General features: G+C 33.5%; 2 protein-coding genes across 3 annotated transcripts in view; one reads left to right on the forward strand and one right to left on the reverse strand.

The window, feature by feature from the left end:
• The window catches only part of LOC105978183 (pectin acetylesterase 10), a 3,940-nt gene extending 3,033 nt beyond the window's left edge, over nucleotides 1-907 (forward strand). For both annotated transcript variants that reach the window (XM_013003624.2, XM_013003623.2), the window contains 3 exons: nucleotides 85-190; nucleotides 289-434; nucleotides 555-907. In XM_013003624.2, coding sequence (XP_012859078.2) covers nucleotides 85-190; nucleotides 289-434; nucleotides 555-662 — 360 coding nt within the window. In that variant the 3' untranslated portion in view covers nucleotides 663-907. The remainder of the gene's footprint in view (nucleotides 1-84; nucleotides 191-288; nucleotides 435-554) is intronic.
• A 19,522-nt stretch (nucleotides 908-20,429) lies between these two features.
• Nucleotides 20,430-22,432, reverse strand: LOC105948592 (transcription factor MYB61). Its single transcript, XM_012971813.2, has 3 exons — nucleotides 22,091-22,432; nucleotides 21,889-22,018; nucleotides 20,430-21,800 (listed from the first exon to the last, which is right to left on the reverse strand). Exons 1-3 carry the CDS (start codon nucleotides 22,221-22,223, stop codon nucleotides 20,678-20,680), a joined length of 1,386 nt encoding a protein of 461 aa, XP_012827267.2. The 5' UTR covers nucleotides 22,224-22,432; the 3' UTR covers nucleotides 20,430-20,677.
• Between the last annotated feature and the right edge of the window lie 1,814 nt (nucleotides 22,433-24,246).

Raw genomic sequence — 24,246 nt, forward strand, 5'->3', positions numbered from 1 at the left:
TAAGTCACTATTTCATTTTGCGGGATAAAAAAAAAATACACACACGTATATATACATATCTACTTAACTAATTATTTTATTCAGGTACAAGAAAGTTTGGCTCCTCCGAAAGTCGATCCCCATGGCAACTGGGTTTCTTGTAGAAAAAGTATCGATAAATGTTCAGCACAACAAATACAATTTTTGCAAGGTCCTAATTAATATTTCATTATAGGGCGTGACAAGTACTAATATTTTTCGATTTTTCCTAAGTACTTATATAATATATATATATTTTTTTCGAAGCAGGTTTTAGGAATACTATGTTGAATGCAGTAAGAGGCTTATCTTCATATAGACAAAGTGGATTATTCATAAATTCTTGCTTCGCTCACTGCCAGTCGGAGAGGCAGGACACTTGGTTAGGAAAGCCTTCTCCTCAAATCGGCAACAAGGTAATTAATTAATTAACTAAATAAATCACCCCATAGTCTCGTTTTAGTTTTCGTCAAAAGACGGAATTAATTTGATGAAGTATATATGTTTATTTGTTTGGTACGATGAAAAATGTGCAGGCAATAGCTTGGGCCGTGGGAGACTGGTATTTCGATAGAGCGAATATAAAGGCGATCGATTGTCCTTACCCATGTGATAAAACTTGTCATAACCTCGTATTCAGATGAATAAATCGATTTTTTTTTTTAATTTTTAATTTTCTCCTCAAATTAAATTTTCATTACATATATATATGTGATCATTAGTGATCCTCAACTACTACTACCAATTGATGTTGTAATGGTGAGAGATTAGTCATGTTAAAGGGTAATAGTGCAATAATGTTGAGTGAAATTTTATGTCTCTTGATGTACTCATTGTGTTCTATTAAAGAAGAAACAAAAAGGGTAATTGACCAAGAATTTTTTTATTATATTTAGTCTCAAAAGAGTCCAATCATTTTTTTTATTTTTTTTTGTTTCTGCCGGCAAATAGTTTTGTTGAATTTTAATGGAAAATAATTTTAGTTAGAGCAACTTCAACCAATTGTTATCAAATGTTCATTTGATAATCAGAATTATACTTTGATATTTCTATACGACTAGTGAACTCCAACCATATGTATCAAAAAATAATTATCAAACAAATTTATGATTATAGATATATTATATAATACTGTTAGAATTTATTTCGTGCAGATATAAATTATTTGTGTCAGATTCAGTTTTTCGTTACTGTTGCGTGAAGAGTTGCAACAGTTCGTGAAACAGTTTGTAAAAACAGAAATAAACGAGACACAAATTTAATGTGGTTCGGATACAACTGTACCCTACATCCACGGGGACCTGCAAATAAAATTTACTAATTTTTAGTTTTACGAATACAATAATAGGACTTAATCAAAATACAAAGACTCCCTCTTTGTTGACGCCGTTCTTGTATACTACGCTGAATTATAAATCTTCAATTGCAGCACGTCCCTTGCTCCGCACGGTTGAACTCCCTTCAACGCTGAATCCCTCAGTCGGCGGATCGATCTCCTCTCGAGATCTGTTTAAGCCCCTCTCCCGAAGAACCGATCTTCTTTTTGTATAGAAGAAGCAAACTTGTGATTCTCCTTGAATCTGTGTCTTCACCACAAAGCCTTGAAGCCGGTATATTTTCTATGAAAATCACGTATCACGATGGAGCAATAAAAACGAGAGAGAAAAAAAAAAAATATTTCTCTGAAATCTTCTCTCGATTAACAAGACGCTCCAGGAGCAGCAAATATAAGAGCGGAAAAATATAATTTTTCTTCTCCAACAAAAGGCGTGCTACAGCAACCAAGAAAAGGGAGATCGGCTTCTCTCCAAAAACGACGCCAATAAAAACGAGAGTAAAGAAAATATTCTGCGTAAATTTTTCTCTCAAAGAAGACGTGAGATCTGAGGCGCCGTATTGCTGTATTTATACTTCTACGTGTTATAAGAATCCTACAAGGAAAAAAGAGTCCATTAGGGTTAGGAAACTCTTAATTACGTAGGAAATAATATTTTCAAAACAAGGAAACTCTTTAGAAGAATAATTCCTATTATAAATCAATTAAGAGTAAAAAGCAGTTTACCCCCTAAATTAAAGCCCGTTTTGCACTTTGCCCCCCAAACAAAAAAAATTTGCACGTTCTTACCTAAACTCGTTAATTCATTGCACGGTGCCTCCTAAAAGGAATATTCCGGCAATTTTGACGGAAATATGACTACACGTATATTGCACATGAGATTTGCAGGGGCAAATTGGTCACTTCCCTTACATTATATATTTTAATATTTAAAACAAAATAATAATAATAATAAATAAATAAAAAGGAAAAAGAACAAAAATGAGTTGTCATCCACTCATCCCGTAGACCACCATGGCACCACCATTGAAGCAGTCTTGCAGCAGCTGCTGGACTTTCGGGATTCGGGTGGAGCCGCCGACGAGAACCACCTCGTGCACCGTAGATTTATGGATTTTCTTATCCCATAAGCACTTTTCGACGGGCTCCATACACCTCACGAACATGTCCATACATAGTTCTTCGAATCTCGCTCTAGTAATGGTGGCTTAGAAATCAATCCCTTCGAATAACGAATCGACTTCGACTGTCGTTTGCGTGGTGGAGGAGAGGGTTCTTTTCGCTCTTTCGCAGGCGGTTCTGAGTCTCCTTAGAGCTCTGGCGTTCCCGCTTATGTCCCTTTTGTTCTTTCGCCGGAATTCGGAGACGAAGTGGTTGACCAGGCGGTTGTCAAAGTCTTCGCCGCCGAGGTGAGTGTCGCCGGCGGTGGCTTTCACTTCGAATTATATGCCTTCTTCTATGGTGAGTAATGAAACGTCGAAAGTGCCGCCGCCTAAATTGAAGACGAGGATGTTCTGCTCGCCGGATCCGGAGCTTTTCTTGTCCAGGCCGTAGGCAATGGCGGCGGCAGTGGGTTCGTTGATGATACGGAGGACGTTGAGGCCGGCGATTCCACCAGCGTCTTTCGTTGCTTGTCGCAGGCGAGATTCCGGTGAGACTTTGAAGCTTGAGGTCATATCCTCGAATGTGACGTCTGATTGTGGTTTTGGTAATTTTGTTTTGTTTTTCCCTTTTTTTTTTTTTTTTTTTTGTTTTTTAAAGATTAATTTATATTTAATATATAGCATGTAAGTGAATGGACGAATATACCCCTGCAAATGTCACGTGCAAGCCACATGTTTTAACTTTCCGGTCAAAATTGCCGGAAAATTGAGTTCAGGTGGCATCGTGCAACGAATTAACGAGTTCAGGTAAAAACGTGCAAATTTTTTTTGTTTGGGGGGCAAAGTGCAAAACGGGCTTTAATTTAGGGGGTAAACTGCTTTTTACTCATCAATTAATGACAAATTAAAAGAATTAAAAGCTACAAGGACTCTTCCCTTCTTTAGCTCATGGTATATGAAAACTTGTGGCACAAGTTTTATTAATTCTCGTACAATTAGAATCCATAGGATTCTAACAATCTCCCCCTTTGTCGTTTATTGATTATAATTATTTTGTCCCGCTGAGTAAAAAACCTGAAAATAAAACAATCAGATGATTAGACCGAAGCAAATAAAACGAAAGATCATCATCAACTCTTTTCAACAACAAGAGTGGCATCAACTGCTGCAACAGTAAGTGCCACAGTTTCAGCAACTGTTCCCACAGTAGTGGCTTTGACAGGTGGTTCACAACGGAGTCAGCTCCCCCTGCATGTGTATCTCCCTCTGTGAATGATCCTTAGGCAGCTCCTCTTGTAAATGCATTCATACTCCCCCTTTGCTTACTTGGCTTGGTAGACTTGGGAGGCGGTGGATGACAACGTGGTAAATTATCCACGTGATAAGAGACTCAGCAAATAACATCGGCATTATAGCTCCTCCTTTTATATTCTTGTGAAGACCTAAACCAATTAATGACAATAAACATCTCCATAGAATTTCACTTGGTGTTGTGGACTTAGAATCCCACGAGATTCTAACACTCTCCCCCTTTGGCATTGATTGGTCAGAATATTTACTCCCCCTAACTATATGATACATGCATGAACAAGGGTTAGCAAATTCAGAATAACATCTGCACATATAAACTGTTGCAACGGTTTATCAAACAGTTCACCAGATAGTGTAAACCGTAAATAAACCATAGTTCCAAAATAAAAGCAGATAATTCGTTCAAGATAAGCACGAGATAAAAGGATATGCAGTAGCAGAAACAACTTCTCTTCACAATGCTTATTATTTGTCCTATATTTCTGTCTAGCAACTGTCTCATGCACTGTTTCAACAGTTGTCTGAACTCCCCCTGCATTCCTGCGCTGTTCCAGCAACTGTCTGATGCACTGTCGCAACAGTTGTCGGAACTCCCCCTGTGTTCATGCCATCGTTACTGTTCTTTTCTCCTGTTCTTTTCTCCCCCTTTCTGGGCAATCACCATGCAGAGATAACTCAACATGGACTAATGATCTTGATGATTCAAGCAAGCTGTTCAAACACTTAACAAAAAGATCAAAACGAAGAGAGAATCTTGGAAGTAAGTGAGAAGAATCACTATACAAAACGTGCACAGAAAATCACAAACTCACAAACTCAATACCACACGATAATTGTAATGCGAAAATCAAAGGATAGTGATATCAAATCCATCATTAAATAGCAAAGACTACAGACTTTGCCAAACTTCATAAGAAACGTGGAAATGTGAGGAGTAAGCCCAATCGATCCGGTTGCAACAAAAAATCAAATTTAACCGGCACATAAACAAAAATCCCGTCTCTTTTTTTTTTTTTTTTTTTTTTTTTTTTTTTTTTTAAATGCCTAATGCAAGACAAGAAGTAAACATGAAAAATAAACATGAGTGAAGAGACATATGTGAATAGGATACTGCATGGACAAACAAAACATATGGGATTTATCTTCACATTCACGATAAGCGCAATCCCCAAAAATCCGACTGCCAATGCAACCAATAAACTTAATAATCCCAAGTCAAACACAAAGATGCTCTTATTAGGTAGCGTACACACACGTCTAATGGTAGCTTTTTCCCATGAAAAACAGAGCAATTAAAAGGAACGAGATTATGTTGGTCGTGCAATGTGTAGTCCCCTGGGCTTTCTAATTGAGCTTTGTAGTAAGTGTTCGGTCAAGTGGTTTACTGGCTCGACTCAACTAGGCTTCGAACTATTCACTGACCATATATATAATTTATATTGGCCGTGCAATGTGTAGTTCCCTGGGCTTTCTAATTGAGCCTTGTAGCGAGCTTTCGGCCACGTGATTTACTGGCTCGACTCAAAAAGGCTTCGAACTATTCACTGACCAAATGGTTGTAGATATATATATATATATTAATAACAGTAGTTCAAGAGTAGCTTTCACTCATTAAAAGAGGCAGCTTTTCCCTATAAAAACATCCAACCATGACAAGACTATTCAGAGAAATAAATAAGTTGGAGCCTTTTAAGTAATCATTTTGGGAATTGGTGAAGTTCTACCCCACAAAATTTAGAAATACACGAAGTATCAAATTCACATTTGTCTCAATCATATGCAGTATGCTTAATGCAGGTCCTATATGAGATGCAAAAACATATGAAGTGTCCTACCTCTAAAAGTTGCAAGTCTGGACACACAGACTGTTGCAACAGTTCATGCAACTGCATCAGATTAAACAACATAAATTCCCAGCGATTTTCGCAAGGAATCAAATTTCTGTGCATCAAGGGTTTTTGCAAAAGCATCAGTTAATTCATTCTCCGTTGCACCATAATCAATTGAGACAACCCCCTTTTCGACCAAGCCCCTTATGAAACAATGACAGATATCAGTAAGCTTAGTTCTCGAATGCTGAATTGGATTCATAAACTTATTTTTCGCATTCAAATTATCACAATTCAGATTACCAAGTTTTTTATTCCCAAAACTAGCTTTGTCACCAGAACTGTTGGAACAGTTAGTACTATCATCACATGAGTTTAAAGAAGTAATGGCAGATAAACAATTAAGATCAGACTTCTTTACCCAGATTTTTTGTTGAGTTTTATTCACTAAATCAACCTTTATCTTGGGTTTTTGAGACGACACAAAAGTGTGATCAATTTTAGCGGAAAGTGGTGAGCGGGCCATTATTCTTTTAACCATTTTCAAGTACTTAAAACACCTGGGTCGTATATGACCAGAAACATGACAAAAATGACAGGTAGGAACAAAAACTTTTCTTTGAAATGGCTGTGTTGGTGCAACTGTCGCAACAGTTTGTGAAACAGTGGATTGTTTAACAAAATTGATTTTTCTTTTTGGATCTTCTTTCTGTTTCAATGCATCATTAGATAGCTGATTACCCCCTATACCTATACGACAGTACTTCGGCTGATTTTTGTTCAAAATTTCATTCAAAGTTACTCTACCAGTATTAAACTTAGAAATAACATCTTGGGTTTGAGCAAATTTAGCCTGCAAGCTATCTATTTCTCTACTAGAAGAAATAACATTTTGTTCAAGAGTAGAAATTCTTACCTTTAACACTTTATTTTCCTCTATGAGAACATGCTTATCATTTTCAAGGCGCTTATTTACCTCAGATACTTCAAGCCACTTCCGGTACATTTTTTCATATACATCTTTCACCTCTTCGAGGGTTGGCTCTTCATCATCACTACTGCTCTCAGATTCACCTGCAAAATTAAATGATGAAGTCAGACTATTGTCCTTATTTAAAGATAATTCATCATACCTGAAATCTGTCGGACAGACTGTTGCAACAGTTCGTCCCTCGGTTCTGCTCATCGAAGTAGTACCGCTGAATGCCATAAAGTTAGTGGTTTGATCTCCTTTGTTGTTCTCATCCTCATCATTGTCCTCTTTATCACTCCAAACAGTGGTGAGTGACATCTTGTTTTTCTTCAAAGTGTTCGCACACTCGGCCTGAATATGTCCAAAACCCCCACACTCTCGACATTGCTTTCTCCTAGACTTTGCATCACCAAAATAACCATTATTAGAAAACTTTTTAAATTTGTTAGGGTTAACAGACTTACCTGATTGAGAGGAATTTTCTCTATTTTCAATTTTTTGACGCAGGCTTTCGAGGTTATTTGACATAATTGCTAAGGATTCTTCAACATCAATGTCACACTCATGAAATGTTTGGCCTTGTGAGATGCCATGGGAAGCTTCAGCTTGGAATGCCACATTCTTCACCTTTTTCTTTTCTCGAATATTTGCTCTAAAATTCATTTCTTGGGTTTGCAGTTTACCCATGAGTTCATCTAGCTTCAGTGTGTTGATATCTCTCACTTCTTCGATTGCTGCAACTCTGTAAGCGAATCTTTCTGGTAATGAGCGTAGTGCCTTTCTTACCAACTTTGTTTCCGAGTATTGTTCACCTAGTGCATACGATTCATTTGAAATATCACACAGCTTAGCATGGAAATCAGCAATCGTCTCGTCCTCCTCCATATGAAGACTCTCAAATCTCGTGGCTAGCATCTGCAACTTAGATGTTTTAACAGTTGATGTGCCTTCATACGTCACTTGTAGGATCTCCCATGCCCTTTTTGCTGATTCACATGATGCTATCAGTTTGAACTGATTGTCACCAACGCCACTGAAAATTGAGTTTATCGCCCTTGAGTTGTAATTGGCAAGTGATATCTCTTCATTAGTCCATGCTTCTTCTGGTTTTACCGTTTGCATACCATCCGTTCCTTTAGCCATGGGTGGGGTCCAACCAGTCACGATAGCACGCCAAGCTCGTTCATCAACGGACTTGATGAACATCTTCATCTTCGATTTCCAGTAAGAGTAATTTGATCCATCCAAGAGAGGTGGTCGTACTGTAGACGCTCCTTCACGATGAAACATATCTGCACAAAACAAATTAAAAAATTAAATCCCAAAATCTCACTAAGTGTATCTAGTGACAGGCTCTTGATGCCAATTGTTAGAATTTATTTCGTGCAGATATAAATTATTTGTGTCAGATTCAGTTTTTCGTTACTGTTGCGTGAAGAGTTGCAACAGTTCGTGAAACAGTTTGTAAAAACAGAAATAAACGAGACACAAATTTAATGTGGTTCGGATACAACTGTACCCTACATCCACGGGGACCTGCAAATAAAATTTACTAATTTTTAGTTTTACGAATACAATAATAGGACTTAATCAAAATACAAAGACTCCCTCTTTGTTGACGCCGTTCTTGTATACTACGCTGAATTATAAATCTTCAATTGCAGCACGTCCCTTGCTCCGCACGGTTGAACTCCCTTCAACGCTGAATCCCTCAGTCGGCGGATCGATCTCCTCTCGAGATCTGTTTAAGCCCCTCTCCCGAAGAACCGATCTTCTTTTTGTATAGAAGAAGCAAACTTGTGATTCTCCTTGAATCTGTGTCTTCACCACAAAGCCTTGAAGCCGGTATATTTTCTATGAAAATCACGTATCACGATGGAGCAATAAAAACGAGAGAGAAAAAAAAAAATATTTCTCTGAAATCTTCTCTCGATTAACAAGACGCTCCAGGAGCAGCAAATATAAGAGCGGAAAAATATAATTTTTCTTCTCCAACAAAAGGCGTGCTACAGCAACCAAGAAAAGGGAGATCGGCTTCTCTCCAAAAACGACGCCAATAAAAACGAGAGTAAAGAAAATATTCTGCGTAAATTTTTCTCTCAAAGAAGACGTGAGATCTGAGGCGCCGTATTGCTGTATTTATACTTCTACGTGTTATAAGAATCCTACAAGGAAAAAAGAGTCCATTAGGGTTAGGAAACTCTTAATTACGTAGGAAATAATATTTTCAAAACAAGGAAACTCTTTAGAAGAATAATTCCTATTATAAATCAATTAATGACAAATTAAAAGAATTAAAAGCTACAAGGACTCTTCCCTTCTTTAGCTCATGGTATATGAAAACTTGTGGCACAAGTTTTATTAATTCTCGTACAATTAGAATCCATAGGATTCTAACAAATACATTAAAAATTACCATACAAACCAATTTTTGTGGTAAACTATCCTCAAAATCAATATTAATCAAGTTTTTACCTTTTCAAAACAGGAAAATAAATTATATATACATAGAGATTCATTTTTTCGGTGGAATTTTGTTGAAGCTCTAAAGAAACAAAATTATGTTAAGATATTTTTGAGATTTTTTTTCAGTAGAAATTTGTTGAAGACGTAGAGAATTTAATTTTATTCCGTTAGAGATTTTTACGTAAAGAAAAGAAAAATCAATTATATTGAGGTTTTTCTTTTTTCACGTGCTCCTATTTTTTAGGAGAATATTTGATAATTATTTATTTGGGATATATTTTTACGTTTGGAGGAGAGAGTTTTTAAATTTGAAGAGACAATGGGGTTAAGAGGTTTAATAACTCATTTAAGGGTTAAGGGGTTTAATAACCCATTTAATAATCAGTTGGAGTTACTCTTTTTTATATATATATATATATATATATATATATATATATATATATATATATATATATATATATATATATATATATATATATATATATATATATATATATATATATATATATATATATATATATATAGGGTCCATTAGAAATAACCCCATTATTGCTTACGTATTCATAAATGCGTCACACAAAAAACTCTTTTACAAAAAATTGAACACATTGTCCAGAGGTGTGTAAAAGACTAAAATACACCTTCACATTTTAATGTGCTCAAATTTCATCATTTAATTTAATTTAACTCCGATTTGACCCCCAAATTTCACAAGTTATTCAATTTTGACCACAACTCAATTTTGAGTACAATTTCGTCCTTCGTCGCCGATCAGCGGCGTTGATTTTTTTTCTTTGTCTTCTTTCACCTGCCGCTGATCAACGTTAACGCCGGTCTCCGGCGGCGTGAACTTTTTTTTGATGATTTTTTTTTCTTTAACATCTTTTTTGTCTCCGTTTAAACAACAATATTGTTTTAGTTGATAGTTATATTAACTATATTACTGTTTAACATAATAATATTAACTATACTACACTACGGTTTAACACAATAATATTGCTATATTAGTCTCTAGTACAGTAATATTAACACAACAAAAATCATTATTATTGTTCAAATAGAGTAATATTAATATGTTGACCGTTCAACAAAGGCAAACATGATTAAAAAAAGCCAAAACAATTAATATTGATGTGGTTGTCAGTAAAATTACTATCATCCACAGTAATATTACTGTAACTACAATAATATTACCGTCAGCCACAGTAATATTATTGTATTTACAGTAATATTACAATAGTAGATAATAATACTATTACGTTAATCGGTCAAGGAGTAATATGCAGTAATATGCTATGAACCCATTAAATAAAAATTAATTTGAACTAAACGATAGGTCAAAATTCAATCTTTTAATACAATCTTTAGTTTGAAACAATATCCCTATCTCAGCCCGATATAGATTGATGGTCCGGTATCAAATCATGCAAATGAGTGATAATTTATCCCACATGTATAGGTGAGATTGTGTAATCCAGTTTTATTGCACAAAGGGAAAATACAAAATAGCCCTCAATTAAATCTTTAATTAAAAGAAAATAAAAAATATAACTCTAACATATCCTCATTCTTATTACGCAATAAAGAATAACTTTAAATTACATATTCCCATTTTAATTGCAATGTTCTGCGATTTTTGAGTTCAAGATTTTTGGGAATCAATTGAACCGAAACATTCAATTCTTAATCTGGCCGAGAGTCCATGAAACCGTCTTTAAGATTTGGGAGTGGGAGTCACAACATAGGTGGAAAATTTCTGCAACATCAACATTTGGGTGTTGAGTTCTTACCAAAGCTATCTTCTAATCAATCGTCGATTATTACCAGGTAAATCTTCAATCCTTACATTATTGTGGTCTTTGTGTCGGTACGGTGCTGAAATATTTTTGCAGTTTATGAGTTTAAAGGTGGGAAAATCGGGTAAAGTAAAAACCTAGATCTTAAATACCAACTACAAACACATATGTCCGAATCTCACTAATGCCCATGTATGTTTTACGTTTTTGCCGAAATAAGACTTATGTTTGTACAAATTGTATGATTATGTGGCTGTGACATTTAAATTGGAAAATATTGTAGTTTAGAAAAAAAAAATCAGACTTAAAGAAAAAAATACAATAATATTAATTAAGTAATTAAAACGTATATATAAATATTCCTCCTTTCGAAGGGGAAAGAGCATCATGCAGTATTCTGTCAAATGTTTTAAAGAGAACAAGAAACACAAAAGAAAGAATTTTTAGAAAGAAACATGAGAGATCAACTAGCACAGGGATATGAATATTTTTTGATTTCTCTACTTGTTCTACTGATTTTTGAGGTTGTTGTTTCTGAGGGAAGGAAGTATTGACAAGTTGTATGTATATGTTAACATCTTGTTTTTATATTGCAAGTGTATTTGTTGTGATATTTAATTCATTGAATTGTAGTTTGTGATTTACAAAGCGTCCAAAATAAATGCTCGGATATTATAATTGTTTGTCGAAAATACACAAAAAATGTGACTTACACTTCGACTTGGGCAGGCAACAAAACGACCCCACATGTTTAGTGGTGTTCAAGAGGTTTGCACAAAACTCTTCAGCCCGCAGTGATAAATGTATGGAATAATTCAATTTTCACTTTTAAAAGCGGCCCGTCACCTTGACCGAAACCGTCACCACGTCCTCTGGAATTGTTGAATCTATTGTTGATCATAATTTTAGGTCTCTTTTCAATTTTCGGTTTACCGAATGGATGATTTTGGGTCACTTTTTGCAGAATTTTGTTTCCCTTTATTTTGTGTTTATTATACGAATCAGAAAAATTTTCAAATTGTGTTTTTTTTTTCTTTTATATACGGGAAGTCAAGTGCATTTTTTTTGACTAATGGTTACTTTGTAAATTCATTCATTATCAATCACAATCACTCAAACCAAACAGAAAAATTAAGTTATCCAATATTAATAATCCTTAAAACCAAATGAGAATATTCTCTTACTAAATAGTGGTGAACAGTGCAATTTTGCATAATCCTCAGTTTTTAATCAATCCCATCATACGAACCAAAAAGGCCCTATGTGAGGTGAGGTGAGGTGAAATTCAAGTTTTAAATGTCTACAACTCAGAATAGTGACTACAATAACTATACATGTCTACATTTATTGACATAAGATAAAATATAAAAAATAACTAAAAAACATGTAATTTAATTTTTTTTTTAAAATTTCCGTAATTTTCAATATTAAATAGAAAATAAGGAAAAATAAGTTTTTTATTATCTAAAAAATGCTAAAATGAAAAAAAAAAAAAAAAAAAAGATGACATTTTTTTTAAAATTAAAAGATAAAATATTAGATGAAAAAAATTAAGATGTTAAATATATAATAAAACTGATCAATGTAGTTTGAATTTTACTCAAGCGGATTTTGAATTTGCATGGGGGCAAGTTTAGAATAAATTTTATAGAGGATAAACACAAATATTTAGTTGGACTTAGTCATTTAGTTATAACATTTTTTTTCACCATGGACCTATATATTTTTCTTTTTTTGAGAAAAGAGAAGAATTTTATTCAAATCTTTGAATCATCTTCTACAATAGCTTGAATTATTACATGTAAAACTTCATAGATAAATGGATTTGTACATGAAAGATAATCTAGATAGTTCATGTGCAGTCTTATCGGCGTTTCTTCTAAAGTGGCATCCAGAGAATGATTCGAAAGAGCACACAAGAGCTTGGATGTTCATATGTTGATCGTTCCTCTTGATGGCTGCAAATCGCTGTAATAACCCGACTAGAATCTCCCTCAATAATTACTTTGTTGCATGACTTATCCCGTGCGTACTTCACTACTAATAGAGCGGCTTTGACTTCAACTATGGCGGGGTGTAAACTCTAAAGGTTGCCTTATACAAGTCGAAGACCACCCAACACACACCAGAATGTGCTCTAGCAATGATTCCTATACCAATACATCGATCTTTTGTATTCACAACCACATCGAAATTAATTTTAATGCATTCGAGTTCGAAGATTTCCACTTTGAATCCGATTCACCCCACAAAAAACGTGTGTGCAAAATAATCAAAGAAGTACATAGGCAATAATTTTACTTGCAAATGAACTAGTCTTCATGCACTATAAACGTGTTTGATTATTACTGGTTTAGAAGATGTGTCTTAGTCGAAAATTGAATTAAATTTCAATATCTTTTACTATGTCCAAATTTTTTAAATGCAAGAAGAGCTTTTGTTCTGACTGTCAATAATTTTATGGCATATTTCCAATTGGAACTTAAAATTGAAAAGCCAAATTAAAATGTGATATATAAGAAATTAAATATGGTCTTATTTGGCGGCTTTGAGTTTTTTTTTTTTTATTTATAATTTCCAATTTGTTATGATCTCTTTAGACAAAAGAATCAAACTAGTTTTTGATTGCAATCATGGTTTTATTCAAGAATATTTGTTAATTAATTGTCCTCTGCAAAAGTCAAATCTTGTATAATTTATCAATTTATTATAAATAAATAAATAAATAAATAGTCGAATTTAAATTCGGCTAGTCTCCCTTTGTGGAATCATTGTCTCTCTGCATAACCTCATTAAGGAAGAGTTAAATATCAGACAGGATAGATAGTGAGAATCTTTTTTCCATAAGATAATAATTATAATATTTGAATCTGTATTATAAAATATAATATAGTGTAATAATTCTTTTTGATTCTTTTTTTAATCCGTTAACAATCTTGTCACAAGTTTCAATTCATTGAATTAGAAACTCCCTTTAATATGGCTCAAAATTAATCCAAACTATTCGATACTCTATAATTTATATAATTATTTAAAACATTGTTTAAGTTCGGTTTTAATAGCGATTTATTGGATTTATTAAATTAACATTAAATTCGAAGCATTGCATTTAAAATATTTGAAATGTGTGGCGGTGTGATTCGAACTTAGGACCTTTCATTTGGTCTGGCTCTATACCATGGGAAATGACTACATCAGCCAAAAACTTAAATTGTTAGTGAAATGTATCATTTAATATTAATATATTTAATAGAATTAAACTTGAAACATATATTTGTGTTTGATAAACTATGAAGCTCTAATCGAGCTTCAGCTTTATTAAAGTTCTTTCATGTTCGGCACAATTGTTTATTAAATCAAGCTCAAATACAATTTTGAAAGCTCGATGGGATTCAAACCAGTTTGAGCAATGCATTCAGCTCAACTCGATTCATTAATCACTAACCATCACATTATTTTCATATAATGTTGTTAAGTACTTATTTCAATATTTACATAGAAAATAAAACACTATATAATTTATTTATATTTTGCCAACAGATATTGAGTTAAAATGTTATTTTAAAAAAAATAAAACAATTTTATAGTATACTAAATACAAAAAGGAAATGATTAATAAAAACATAAAGATATTTGTGTGCACTCATTTCAAATTTATTGAAGTCGAGGCCAATATTTGATTATTTATTAGTTTATAGAATGCAAATGGTATAGTTTATGAGTGCTTGATGATTTTAATAGTTTAAAAATATATGATATGTGAATTGTATCCTTCATGGGAGTAAAATGTATCTAACCCTAATTTATTTTTAATTAGGGGTAATATGCTAGAGGTCCCTAGTTGGAAATATTATTAGATGTGGAATACAACTTTAATATTTTTTTATGAACTAAATCCTTTTTTGAAAAATAAATATGAGTCACATCCTCAATTTTTCTTTTATCCCTAATTTACCATTAACCTAAATCCATAAATTCTAAATTCTAAAGTCACGTTTCTCTCAGATTTTTATTTTTATTTTTTCTTCCGTCTCTCAATCTCGCTCTCTCCGTCTCTCGCTCTCCATCTCTCAATCTCGCTCTCTCTCGTCTATTTCTCTCGCTCTCTCTCTCAATTTTCATCTCTCTATTTTTCGATATCACTATCTCTCTCAGTCTCTTTCGTTCTCCACCACTCCAATCCACTATTGAGGGGGCGGTGGTTATGGTTGTAGAGGCAAGGAGACGGCAGCTATGGTGGTTTATGGTCGCGGCTATGGTGGTTTATGGTCAGATCTATGGTGGAAGACGCGACGACGATGTTGGACATGGATGATGGCGTGATGGCTGCGCTCGGTGATGGTTGTGGTGGTGGATGGTGGTGGATGGAGGAGCGGATCTAGGGTTTGGTGGGGAAAATTTAAAAAAAATCGATTTGGATGTCTATGGGTGTCTATGGGTCTGGCGGCTAGGGTTTGTAGGAGGAGTTAGGGTTTCAAGATATTTTAGGGTTTCAAGATGTCTATCGGTGACTTCGGATTACTACGGTTTCCTATGGGTTTCTGAAGATGTCTACGACCGAAAAATTAAAAAAAATTCATAATTTTCACTTTATGTAGAATAGAAGGGAAAAAATAGATTTTTATATAATGATAAAATACGGAAAAAAAAAGAACGTGTTCCACGTAAAAATTAAAAAAAATGCTAGATGCACACTTAAAAATGTTAAATAATACCATAGTATATTTACAATTTGGTGTAATTTCGAATTTGTGAGTGGAGGGGCATTTTTGGAATGAATTTAATAAATGATGTAAAGCAAATTTTAATTAGACTTGTCATTTAGTTCTAATAAGGTTTGTCACCAGGACTTATATCTTAAGACTTATTCTACGAAAAAATCAATTATGTTTATCTAAAAAAGGGAAGTTCCGTCATGTTTAATTATATAAAAAATTAATTATATAAATTATTCTACGAGAAAATTCAATTATGTTTATCTAAAAAAAGAAATTTCAGTTATGTTTATTAATTGGGATTATTTTGTAGACCCCCTTATTTTCAAATTATATAGAACTAACTATCAAGTAGATTATACTCTAGGGGATACCCCCCTCATTTCGAAAATATTTTGACATACCCCCTTGGGCCACCCTGAAGTTCCTATAATAACTTTTTAAAATCAGTTTTAAACCCTAGCTCAACACATTTCGGTCTCTCTCTTCCTCTCCCAGATTCAAAATCCCGCATTCACAAACCTCCCACCGGCGAAATTACTTCCCGGAGTCATAACTCCCTCTCCAGTGGTCGGAATTCGATGGTTTAACTACCGTTGGATTCCTCTCGTCGAGCTCTTTTTTTTTTGTGGTGATTTCATTCAGTTTGGAGCGCTGGTCTGTTTCTGTATTTTTTTTCATTCGACGACGGTGGTCTTGCCGGAGCTTTGTTTTGTGTTCCACCCGTCGAAATTTGCTGGCTACCCACCGTTGGATTCCTCTCGTCGAGATCTATATTTTGATGGTAGTTTCGTTTATTTTTATGTTTTTTTTGCATTTGTGGGCGCGCGGAATCGTGGGCGGTTATTAGCGGCGTCTAGGGTTTTGGCAGGAGGCGAGGGGGGTGAGGAGTCACTGTCTGTTTGATTTAAAATCTGTAGCATTTCCCAGTGATAACCGCTCTCTCTAAACTCTCGATCTCTTAGTGTTTATTGATTTTTGAGTGTTTTGATGTTTTTTCAATTTTTGTTGATTTGCACTAAAGTAATTTTTTGATTTTTTTTTGATTTTGCAATTGCAGCTTATTGAAGGCCATTGATCCTTTCCTTGAAGGTGTCAAAATTTTTGTTTGAAGTTACATCTGCTTTGTTCAACAGACTGTATACATTACTGTACATTACTATACATTACTATAGTAACATGTAGTTACATATGCATATATTTATGTATTTTCAATTTGTATTTTATTGGTTCTGAGGTGATTTATAATAAAAATATTGAAATTTGTAAATTTTTGTTGGGGTTTTATGAATTTATTTTGTATAAGCCAATATTCGTGTGTGTATACAATTGACCGACTAAAAATATGGTGAAAAAAAACGAACATAACTACGAATTACTATAGGTACTATAGTTACATGTAGTTATTTTCAGTACAATAAACATATTGTTTTGAAAATTAAAAATAAAAAAAATTAAAAAAAATTAATTTTTTTTAATTATTAAAAAAAAAAAATAATAATAATAATAATAAATAAATCAGCGAAAATGATAAATGCAGGACAAGAAATGTTGAATGCAGTATGGCCGAAAATTGCATATAAGGGTAGTATAGTACTTTTGCTTCTCTAGGGGTATGTCAAATGATGATTTAAGTTTGGGTTTATCCCTAATTTATTTGGTGGCAAGGGATTATGTAAAATAACCCCTTATTAATTACCAATCTAAAAAAATTATAGGCCTAATTTATCTTGTGTCCTTAATTCCATTAGACCTAAAATAAAATAAAAAATAACAAGTGATAATACAAAATAAATTAGATGGAGGAAAATTAATCACACACAAAAAGGAAATGTTTTTTGATTACGCAAGCATTAATGAAATAAAACTATCATTAGTCTACACATATTTGTAATCAATAATCACTAATCAAACATGTTAGCTAATTAATTATTTAAATTACCACGAGAATTGTATTGGAGCATGACCATAATTAAAATAAAAAATATATATATATATATATATATATATATATATATATATATATATATATATATATATATATATATATATATATATATATATATATATATATATATATATTTGGCTAAAGTATGAAAGGTACTTAACTAACATCTCTTAATTAATCACCACCATCATCATTAATTAACACCGTCACCGTTGATTAATCGTCATTGTCTCATTCTTGTTTTGCTTCATGCATCTGTCTTTGGCTTGTCTATCGTTTGATTCCTTATATATATAAATATATTATTCTTTAATTACGTTTTTTCTTAAATAAATATTTAATTTTTTTAATTAATAAAATGGGATTTTCAAGAGTGGGAAATTTGAAAAAAAAAATATTCTGAAATAATTGTTTTGCCATCTGATTTTCCTTCTTTTGGCTGCCATTTCCATACCTTTTTATCATTTGTTTTATTGTGGATAGAAGATTAATGTAGGGCCAATGTAAAGGGCTCAATAATTTGGTTCACATGCATCCTTTAATTTATTATTATTTTTAATTTAAAAAAATAAATTAAAAATATGTCACATTTAATATTGGCAATATAAAAAAGTTGAATTGAAGTTAAGACATAAAAATTTAATAAAGACCCAGAGAAACATCCTATTCAATTAATTTGATGGAGTCTACATTTTCTTGTATGCACGTGGGCACACAATAGAGACCCCTGGATTAAATACCCCACAAATATAATGCATGTATTTGTTTTTTATTTAATTTCATGTGGTTTTTAATTAGTTTTATATATTTGAATGGGCCTCTTTGATAGCTTTTCCATCATTGAAATTTCTTCTTGCATTATTGGGATTGATTTTTAATAATCGATTTTCCAAGCTATACATACATGTAAGTATTTGTCGTTGTCTAATGTATATCTTGTAAGAAGATGCGCAATTGGGTCCTTTTAGAAGAAATCCTGAACGAATCGAGTCGAGTCGGTGGCAAATATATGTTTTATTGCATAATATCTCAGTTCCATATTAGATGTCGTTTTGGGTGATTGTGCTCATAGAGGGGCAGACCTAGGGGTTCTTTTCTTGGGAGGGCTAGAATATGGGGTAAGTTAAGAGAATTTTTTATTTTATTTTTATGGACTAAAGTGTATAAAATTGGAAGTTAGGGGGGGAGACGACAGACGAGAGTGCATTTAACTAATACATAAATAACATAAACAAAAAATTGTAAAATATAGAATTTTTTTGGGGGGGAGGGGCTGCGGCCACCCCAAGTATACCCATAGGTACGCCTCTGGAGTCTGGACGCATATTAAGAAACTCAATAAATATGCATAGATTATATAAAAAATAATATTGTAAATACTAAAATACCTTTGTCATTAATTATTTTTCAATTAACTAATTAAGAGTGATGAGACGCAAAATTAATAAAAATGCAATCAGTGTTTTATCGAAACTCTAAAATGACAAATCATTTGGGAGCAAAAAAACAACAAAAAAAATAATAATATGGGACAGGAAAAATACATTATTTGAAAATTTTGAGCATATAATTATTTTCATTTGAAACTATATATGGCTTTTTAGAGGATGTTCTTGATGGTGAGTGTGAAAAGGTTGACTTGGCTACCTCACATGCAATTTATCTTAGTTGGTCCCTTTTTCTATTTATCTGCAATGTTTGTTTCTTTTTATGATGTATCAATATTGTAATTAGGAAGTAACTTTACTTTTATTCTAAACCAAAATCGAAATTGAAACCCATAACTCAAAAATTCGAAATACGAAACTGAAACCTGACACCCGGGACTCGGTACCCAGAATCCAAAACCCGAACCCAAAAACCTGAAACCGGAAATTGAAACCCGAGACATGAACCCGAAACACGTTACGGGATAAATATTTTAGAGGAATAGATTGAAAATAAAATAATAAATAAATAAATGAAAACCCCTAATAAACCTATGACTTTTCCAGTGCACCAAGCAATTTAGGGATAATTAAAGAGATTCCAATGGGCCTAATTGGAAATTATTGATTTGCCGGTGATTCGAATCAAGATAAAGATAATGCTACCACCTAAAGATAACAAAAGGACATATATCATAGGGATTTATGACCTCTTGTGACACAAATTGCAAATTATTTCAAACTTGTGAATTGTGATTTGTGTTTTTTTAGAACAACTTGTGATTCACAATTGTGAATGCTCTTCCTTTGTGGGGTACTATAGTAGCTTCCACCTTTCTTTCAAACGGTGACGAAGTCAGTATAGGATCAGAGGGGCCATGGCCCCCAACATTTCTCAAATCTGTATTAATTATATAATAAAAAAAAATTGTGCACAAATAGCACTCATGGCCCCACTAAGATTTTTTTTTAATACATTTGGCTCTTCAAACTTAAAATCCTGACTATGCTAACGCGCGCAGCGCGTGTAATGTGTATAATAAGAAGCGTGGGGGAGAATTGACTGGAAGAGTGGGAAAAGTGAAAACTATCTTATATCAACATTAGACAGTGATAGACATACATTTAAAGGAAATGGTTCCTTGAATCTTATTACATTAGAAAAAAAAAAAAAAAAAAAAAGGTATTCCGATTTAATTTGTATTTATTTATTTATTTATTTTTTCCTGAAAGAGATTGTGTGAGCAAAAGTGTTGTATAAAGTGAGCAGATAATTTAATCAGAAAACTCTAAATAAATTTTTCATACATGCATGTTACTAATAGTCACTGTCTTGAAAATCAATTCCCAGGTTGTAGCAGAAATAATTAAGGTCGTTGCTAACGGTAAAAAAATGTAAAAAAACAAAACAAAAAAAATATAAAAAATAAAAAAATAATTGATTGTACATAAAAATATTATTCTACAAGCCTGAAATTAAATTTCACACAAAAGAAAAAAAACAATATTGAAACAAAGACTTATTCTATCACCAACCGTACGTACACAACGAAAGATGAAAACATGTGTAAAAAAACAAAAAAAAATCGAAAAATCGAAAAAAAAAATGTCGGTATCGAATGAGCTGAAAGAAGAAAAAAAAAATTGTCTATACGGTCCCTATTTACAGATTTAAGAATAAAAAAAAAAAAAAAAAAAACTCTAAATATATATTATATAATAGCACACACACCTTGTTGAAGAAATGAAATGAAGCTAAGAAAACTGTCCGAAAGTTGCGGGCAGGCCCTGGAAATGTTTGTTGTACAATATATCTGTAGTAGCCTGTAAAGAGTGTTGTACTAATTGTTGCTGATGCTGATTTTGATGCCATATATTAGTCAAAGATGCTTCTTCTGTATAGTTGACCTCTGGTTTCGTCGTCTCTGCGGCGGCGTACATAATCTCCTGATCATGATCACCTCCATTTGTATTATTATTATTACTATTGTGGTGATGATGGATTTGCATATTTCCCGCCATTAGAAACGGCGTGTGGAGATATTCCGACCACTTGATATCTTCCTGGCCGATTAACGAGGGTACAATGTGGTGGGACGGTTGTTCCTTCTGATGGTCGGCGCCGGGGGCGGCTGATTTGGTCGTGCAAGTGTCGGCCGCCGCCGCTGCCGCCCATGAGAAGGCGATATTGGTGTCGAAGAAGCTGCAGTTGGTTTGGAGATGCTCGTTGTTGTTGTTGTTGTTGTTTTCGAACTTCACGTTGAATGAGTTTACAGAGTTGTTGTTGTTGTTGTTGCTGTTGCCAAAGTTCGCCGCGGGCGACTGCTTAATTCTGTTTGTCGCCGGCGGCGGCGGCATGAAAGCGCCGAAATGGTCGGAGTTTGGATTGTCGAAGAAAATATTCGTGGTGTCGGGGTTCATCGAAAGCCCGATATTCGGGCCGTAGCTCATCTGCTGTTGGAAAGAGAGAAAGCCCGACATATCCGCCGCCGCCGCCGCCTTAGAGGTGGTGGCGGTGGCGGCGGAGCTCTCGTGGCTGGCGATGAACCTGTTGAGGAAGAACTCATGGCCGCAGGCGGCGGCGGCGGACGGCGGGTAACAGCGCCTCTCAATGGGTTTTTCGGGGAGTACGAGGTTGTTGGAAATATTGTTGTCGCTGAATTCGCTGGAATTTGCTTCTGATGTTTTCTCGTTATTGCTGTTTGCGGTGACTGACGGCGGCTTGTCATCGTTGACTAAAAGGTCAACGTCGGAGAGGGGTTTGTGTGTGTTAGGGTCAATGCCCTTCTGCCGGAGTTTCTTCTTAATGGATGAATTCCACAGGTTCTTTATTTCATTGTCTGTTCTTCCAGGCAACTGTGCTGCAATCTGCGACCACCTGTTCATCATTATTATTAATTCATTAATTAATTATTATAATTATAATAATAATTAATGTTTAATTAAATTAAAAAAAAAAAAAAAACCTGTTCCCAAGAACAGCATGCAGCTCAACAATCAAATTCTCTTCATCCTGGGAAAATGTGCCTCTCTTCAAATCAGGCCTCAGGTAATTAATCCACCTCAGCCTACAGCTCTTTCCACACCTTTGCAGCCCTTTTAAAAATTAATTAATTAATTAATGAATGAATGAATGAATTAATTGAAAGAATGAAATAAATAAAATACCAGCAAGTTTAGGAACAGAGCTCCAGCAGCCATGGCCGTATTTGGTAATATGCTGAATAAGCTTCTCATCTTCTTCAGGTGACCAAAGCCCTTTTCTCAGCTTCTGCTTGTAACAGCACGAATGCCTGCCCATGTGGATATTATTATTATTATTATTATTATTTATTAATGCTGTCAAAATTCGATCTTAATTTGCAAGAAAAAAGCAGCAGCAGCAGCTGCCTAGTACTCGAACTTGTCAGCAGGAAAGAAAAAAGAAAAAAAAGAAAGATGAGAGAGAAAGAGTAGAGAGAGAAAGAGGAGAGAGAGAGGGGGGTTTCTTGAAAATGAGATTACAGTAAGGGAATGAAGTTAACAGGGGTGAGCTTTTAAAAGGAGGGTCGTATTCAGGATTAATATTTATTAATCAGTTTATTCTCTTAATCATTATTTTTAGGGTGGAAAAACATTAATTTATTTATTTTCAAATTTTTATTGAACGAATGTGAAAAAAAAAAAGAAGAAAAAATGACTTGCCAATGTCTTATCGACAAGGGGTTTTAAGAAAAATAATAATGAGATTGACAGCAGTTGTGGGGCATGAAGACAGATATTTATTTGGTGGAAATTTTAATTAATTTATGGGTTCTGGATTAATATTTGATCAGAAAAGTTTATTAGTGTTTAATTTTACCGTAAAATACTACGGCTAGTTAAATTACGAAAAAAAAAATCATTTTTGTTTGGATAATATGACAATTATCTTACTCAAGTATGAAATTTTTTATACGTCTGCTCTTATGGTGTCAAATTCAACATGTTTTTTCTAGATTTCGAGGAATGTTCTCTAATCTGTACTCATTTTGTGTAAAAATGCAGTTTATGGTGCACCACAATCTGATATTTACAAGCCAATAGACCTTATGATTATCCTGTTTCAAAAGGTGCAGTTCGAATGAGGTAAAACGTATACAAATCAAATAATATTACATATAATCTAGAAAATTCCAATATTTTTAACACCGCAAGGGTGACTGTAATTTACCCTTATATTATTTTATTTTTTATTATTATTATAATAGTTATTATTTAAATGACTGTCATAAGAATTAATATCAATTGGGGTAGAAGCAAAAAAATACCACCTCCCTACAAAAGGATAAAGGATAAAATTATGCCAAGATTCTTAAGGCAGAAACAGGCAGAAGATCTGTAAATGGGAGAAGTTATTAAATAAAAGAATTTCCCATGATTAGTTATGGCTTGCAATCATAGTAATGTGCAATTAATTTATGATAAGAAAAAATAATCATGTAATACTTTGGACATTCTCTTGTCTTTCCTCATGGATTTTCAAATACATTATTATTTTTATACCCTATTTATTTCTTTAGTAATTAAAACCTTTGTGCCAGGTGGCATTTGGAAATTACTGGCCCCGTTTTTTTCTGTCTATGAGGACCTGTTTGGCTAAACTTACTTTAAACAACTAACAAGTTCTTACATTTAATAAGTTGTTTTAAGAGTTGATAAGTTATTACATCATATTTTTAGAATTTGTTTTTTAAGTGTGTGAATAATGATCTTACAAACTATTATTACTCATTGTAAGATCTTAAATAAAAAAAAATTTGGGGTATATGTATTTTTTTCAAAAAAAAAAAAGATTTGTTCTCCGAGAGTAATTTTAAAAATATTATAAAAAAAGTATCACATACTTTAAAAGAGCTTATAAGCTCTCAAACATTTTATAAACTCTTTTTAACGGCATATAAGATTACTCAAACACCCTCTAAAGCCTCAGCTCGCCATCTATCTTATTTTGCCAATCTATCTTAATGATTTTATCGCAAATAATGTAAAAGTTAAGTAATTTGACAATTTGACTCTATCATATGATAAATTAATCAATGAAGAACATTTGGTTGGAACACGTGAATCTGTGTCAATTGAATTAAGTTCGAATTTCGATCCCTTGTTAACGGCCGCTCGGTCAAGCTTATCACACATGGTTAGTATAGTATAGTTTGCATCTCTCGTATTTTTTCACAACGTATTCTACGAGAGTATAGATTTATCCAGTGTACGTATATAGTCGACCGAGAAATCCTTCATTACCATAAAAAAAAAGTCGATAAATCACATGAAAATTGCCATTTTATTCATCGAACATATAA

The sequence above is a fragment of the Erythranthe guttata genome, chromosome 2, assembly GCF_056151865.1.
Source record: "Erythranthe guttata isolate IM_541 chromosome 2, IM_541, whole genome shotgun sequence".
NCBI lineage: Eukaryota > Viridiplantae > Streptophyta > Magnoliopsida > Lamiales > Phrymaceae > Erythranthe > Erythranthe guttata.

Coding starts and splice junctions, on each gene's coding strand:
- LOC105948592 (XM_012971813.2), bottom strand. CDS start 22,223: ATGGGCAGGCATTCGTGCTGTTACAAGCAGAAGCTGAGAAAAGGGCTT. Junction 22,019..22,090: donor CTCTGTTCCTAAACTTGCTG/GTATTTTATTTA, acceptor AATTTTTAAAAG/GGCTGCAAAGGTGTGGAAAG. Junction 21,801..21,888: donor CATGCTGTTCTTGGGAACAG/GTTTTTTTTTTT, acceptor AATGATGAACAG/GTGGTCGCAGATTGCAGCAC.